This window comes from Manis pentadactyla, chromosome X (assembly GCF_030020395.1).
Source record: "Manis pentadactyla isolate mManPen7 chromosome X, mManPen7.hap1, whole genome shotgun sequence".
Taxonomy (NCBI): Eukaryota; Metazoa; Chordata; class Mammalia; order Pholidota; family Manidae; genus Manis; species Manis pentadactyla.
In genome coordinates this window covers 114,941,338-114,946,221 of record NC_080038.1, presented here as the reverse complement: position 1 = coordinate 114,946,221, position 4,884 = coordinate 114,941,338, and the positions used below count along the sequence as shown (strand labels likewise).

Below are 4,884 nucleotides of genomic sequence, written 5' to 3'. Positions count from 1 at the left end.
AAAATGCAAAAAAAAGAAGAAGAAGAAAAACACAAGGAAAAATGTTAGTTTATGTTTTAAATAAACTGAAAGACGTGATATATCTTGACTTAATTACCAATGCAGTGATAAACAATAACCACAGTATGACTAAGTTTCTGTGGTCACATAAAATCCAGAAATGTACAAGTGAATGAATATTTAGGTATTCGTCATTAAATGTGGTCCTACTTGAAATTCTTAACATTTGCTACCTGTATGTAGTCATATTCTAAGAGGCATCGTCTCCTAGTTAGTACAAGGGACTGTATTTCCATGGCCCAGTAATGAAAGTCCAAGTGGTGCTCAGCCAAGCCACTTTAGCTGCTCAGCTCCCGCTGACTTTTTCTAAACAAATATTGGTCTCGGGTACTGATACATTTACCATGTGTTAGTAATATTACACACAGAGGACAAAGGACCTCACAAGAACAAATGAGTAGCCATGAGGGATATTTCAGAAAACACTCTACTTTATATTACTAGGTATATGCATAATTTAATAACATTCTAAATAGGTAAAACTGAATTTTTAAATTAAGATTTTCTTAATTTAGCAGGAGATTTTTTACAAAAATAATAAAGTTGTCAGGAGCAGGTAAATGCCAGGAATTGCTGTATGATATTCAAAGCATGCCTGGGTTTCCTACTCTCTGCTGGGTCCAGATGCATTTAGGGGCCTTCTTATTTTTTGTTAGACTTTTCTTTTTTGTCCTTACTTTCAGTGTCTTGGGCCTCGTCATCGAAAATTTCATGCTGACATTTAGTTGTTTTATTAGTGAAGAATAATACAGACTTTGAGATCAGATATTCACAGGAAAGGAATATCCCAATTCATAATGACGAGTGACATCCACTATTCTACCTTCAGGACAAGCAGGAGGAGAGGAGTAACTAAGAAAAGCAGAGCTGGACACCTTCCTCCTGGCTGACACAGCACTTCCAGGGCCCGCACCTTTCTGCTGCTTGCGCGTTTCACAGTGACCTTACTTGTGTCTTTCCACTGAACCAGCCACCATCGTGCGCTACTGATTATTTCTCGAGAAGAAGGGATCAGGACCACTGGGGTGGGCTGCATTCTGTACGTTGTGGTTAAAACTTTCTTGAGAAAATCTTTTTGCCTCATTGACAAATTCTGTGGTGAAGCTCATCAGTGCCTCAAGCTCCCTGAATATTTAATGCGCACCAAGTGCTCCCACATCAGTACATAATATTCTGGGATCAACTTCCCATGAATCTCGTCATTTCAAAAGGCTTGAACCAGAAACAAGGTACACCATGCGCTGGTTCTTTCCCTTGGATTTCCTCCCAGGCTGCCTCCCGCCCGCCCGCCTGCCTCCCCAACCTGTCTGGGGGCTGAGGAAGCGCGCAGAGAACGCACAGCTCCTCTCACAGGCTGGTGGAGGGCAGCACTTTTCTTCTCAAAGCTGCAAAGGCTGGAGCGGCCTTGGGCTACTCCGCGGGCATATACAGCCTTTGCTTGTTCAGGGCCCCGACCCAGGCTTCATCCCCGGGCGGGCGCCGCCACCCCGGGCCTGCCGAGAGGCCACCTCCCCGCCTGCCTCCCCCAGCACCCGCCCTAGGTGCATGGACCACCCTTGCCCAGCGCCTTCCTCACCCTCCAGGCCTGTGGCCCCAGCCGAGGACTCCCCAGCTGCTGCCCCCTCGGGCTCCTCCGTTGGCTCCGCAGCTGTCTCCAAGGTGGCCACCTCCTCCTCCTCCTCAGTCTCCTCCTTATTCTCAGACTCCTCTGTGGGCTGAAAGGCCGCAATGTGCTGTTGCAGCACCTGAGACACCAGGGGTGCTGGGAGCTCACCAGAGCCTTCAAGAGAGTGAGGCTGCCGCCTCACTGGCACGCGGCCGCCATGGTACCACACAAGGAAGTCATTGTAGTAGATGAATCGCAGGAGCAAGTGGACCAGGTCCAGGAATATGAAGCAGAAGCCCGCCATGAGGAAGTTGGGGACATCCACCACAAGCTGTGGGCTACCCTGCAAGTTGCCCTTGTCCTCCTCCGCCTGCCGGATGTCTGAGCCCTCCTCTCCACTCCTGCCCACCACCTGCCACCACTTCATCCCCAAGGTCTCCCACGGCCCTCGCCACCCCGGCGGCCCCCACTGCATCACCACCCCACCACATCAGTGGCTCCCGCTGTGACATCCCCCATCACTCTGGTGGCCCCTGCTGTGTCTCCCCATGCCACCCCAGCGGGCCCTGCAGCGTCACCCCCATGCCACTCTGGCGGCCCATGTCACGTCATCCCCAGGCACATTGGGGGCCTATGCCGCGTCTCCCCATGCCACATTGGGGACCCCCGCTGCGTCACTCCCTGCCACTCCAGCGGCTCCCACCATGTCCCCCAATGCCACTGTGGCCACCCACCCCGTGTCACCCCCAGCCACTCTGGGCCCCCCCCACGTTTCCCACTCCCACATCGGCGGCCCCCGCTGCATTCCACCATCCCACTCCAGCGGCCCTTGCTGCATCATCCCCATGGGGCTCGGAGTCACCGCCGCACCCATGAGGATTTCTTGTCCACCCAGGGCCTGGTCTCCGTCACCTGTGGCAGACGTGGCCCCAGGCAGTACCTCCACTGCCATTGACTGGGCTGTGGTGATGACCACAAAGATGGTTGGTGGCCCCTGAGGTTGTTACCACTGAGGGGAGGCCCTGGGCACTTGGGCCTGATTTGAGGCAGGTGGGGTGTCAGAGGAGCCGGTGGCTGAGGGGACAAGAGACTATCTGTGGTGGTGCCTGAGGAGGCCCGACCACGTGAAAGGCAGAGAGGGCCGACGTCAGGACTGGCCTCCCAAGCCTGCGCCTCTGACGACGACTGTGCAGGAGGTGCGAAAGATGCCTCTGGAAAGGTGACGGGAGGCGAGGCTGGAAGTGTCACCCAAGGGCCATGCCCCCTCTTCCTGAGCTCATTTGCTGAGAAGCAATGACTGACATGCCCTCCATCTGATGAATGATCTTTAGGTTCTAGGATTCCTCGCCATCGCCTCCCTGTTCTTTGAGACTTTGGGGTTTTGGGCTCCATTTAGGTCCACACAACTCCTGTCCTTTCAATTGTAGGATTGTCCAAAAAACTATGCTGCTCCAATATACTGACAACCTGGGTTAGGGAAACTTCTGTAAAGGGCAGAGTGTAAGCATTTTGTATTTGGCGGAATTCAGAGGTAAAACTGAGACCATTACGTAGGTACTTACCTAACAAGAGAGAAAACAAATTTCCACAAATCTTTTATTATTGCAAGAAAAAATATAATAATACTTGCATACAACTCTTTATAGTATAGGTCTATTAATAAGAAGAATGGAATTATTTTGGGAAGGGTTCAAAGTTAGTATTCTCTATCATCAAAATTGCATATGTTCATCTTTTGATCTATAGTGATAGTTTATGGAGTTCATCTTTACAAATGCCTCTTCACGCAGAGAGTGGCAAATAACGATATCAATCTATGAACTAGATATTTCTAAATATTGGTATCAGTCCACACGCATATGATTTGAATTCAGCATATTCATATTTAGAAGGCATTTGTAGAATTGTATTAGATTCTTCTCTTGATATTTGCCTTTTAGCATGTTACATTGCAGATGAATCACCTCCAATTGAAGTGGATGTGTAAGCTCCTCATCTGCACAATTAAGTGGGTTTAAAATATGAAAATTTCCTTTGTGCTTGCATGGAAGTCTGAAAAAACCTGCTGGAACTAAAGTCTGAGCTCGGATTCATGTTCACTGCAAATTTGTGTGGGCATAGGGATCTCACTTCTTTTTTTTTTAAATTTTATTTTGGTATCATTAATCTACAATTACATGAAGGACATTATGTTTACTAGGCTCCCCCCTTCACCAAGTCCCCCCCCCCACATCCCCATTCACAGTCACTGTCCATCAACATAGTAAGATGCTGTAAAATCACTACTTGTCTTCTCTGTGTTGCAAAGCCCTCCCCGTGCCCCCACACACTATACATGCTAATCGTAATGCCCCCTTTCTTTTTTTCTGCCCTTATCCCTCCCTTCCCACCCGTCCTCCCCAGTTCCTTTCCCTTTGGTAACTATTAGTCCATTCTTGGGTTCTGTGATTCTGCTGCTGTTTTGTTCCTTCAGTTTTCTTTTGTTCTTATACTCCACATATGAGTGAAATCATTTGGTACTTGTCTTTCTCCGCCTGGCTTATTTCACTGAGCATAATATCCTCTAGCTCCATCCATATTATTGCAAATGGTAGGATCTGTTTTCTTCTTATGGCTGAATAATATTCCATTCTGTCTATGTACCACATCTTCTTTATCCATTCATCTACTGATGGACATTTAGGTTGCTTCCATTTCGTGGCTATTGTAAATAGTGCAGTGATAAACATAGGGGTGCATCTGTCTTTTTCAAACTGTAGTGCTGCATTCTTGGGGTAAATTCCTAGAAGTGGAATTCCTGGGTCAAATGGTATTTCTATTTTGAGCATTCTGAGGAACCTCCATACTGCTTTCCACAATGGTTGAACTGATTTACATTCCCACCAGCAGTGTAGGAGGGTTCCCCTTTCTCCACATCCTCACCAACATTTGTTGTTGTTTGTCTTTTGGATGGTAGCCATCCTTACTGGTGTGAGATGATATCTCATTGTGGTTTTAATTTGCAATTCTCTGATGATTAACGATGTGAAGCATCTTTTCATGTGTCTGTTGGCCATCTGAATTTCTTCTTTAGAGAACTATCTATTCAGCTACTCTGCCCATTTTTTAATTGGATTATTTGCTTTTTGTTTGTTGAGGTGTGTGAGCTCTTTATATATTTTGGATGTCAACCCTTTATCAGATCTGTCATTTATGAATATATTCTCCTATACTGTAGG

At 47.5% G+C, this 4,884-nt stretch overlaps 1 protein-coding gene across 1 annotated transcript; it reads right to left on the bottom strand.

Annotated features, from left to right (window-relative positions):
* Positions 1–1,502: 1,502 nt before the first annotated feature.
* CT47C1 (cancer/testis antigen family 47 member C1) lies at positions 1,503–2,141 on the bottom strand. The gene has a single exon (XM_057495390.1). It carries the CDS (start codon positions 2,139–2,141, stop codon positions 1,503–1,505), a length of 639 nt encoding a protein of 212 aa, XP_057351373.1.
* Between the last annotated feature and the right edge of the window lie 2,743 nt (positions 2,142–4,884).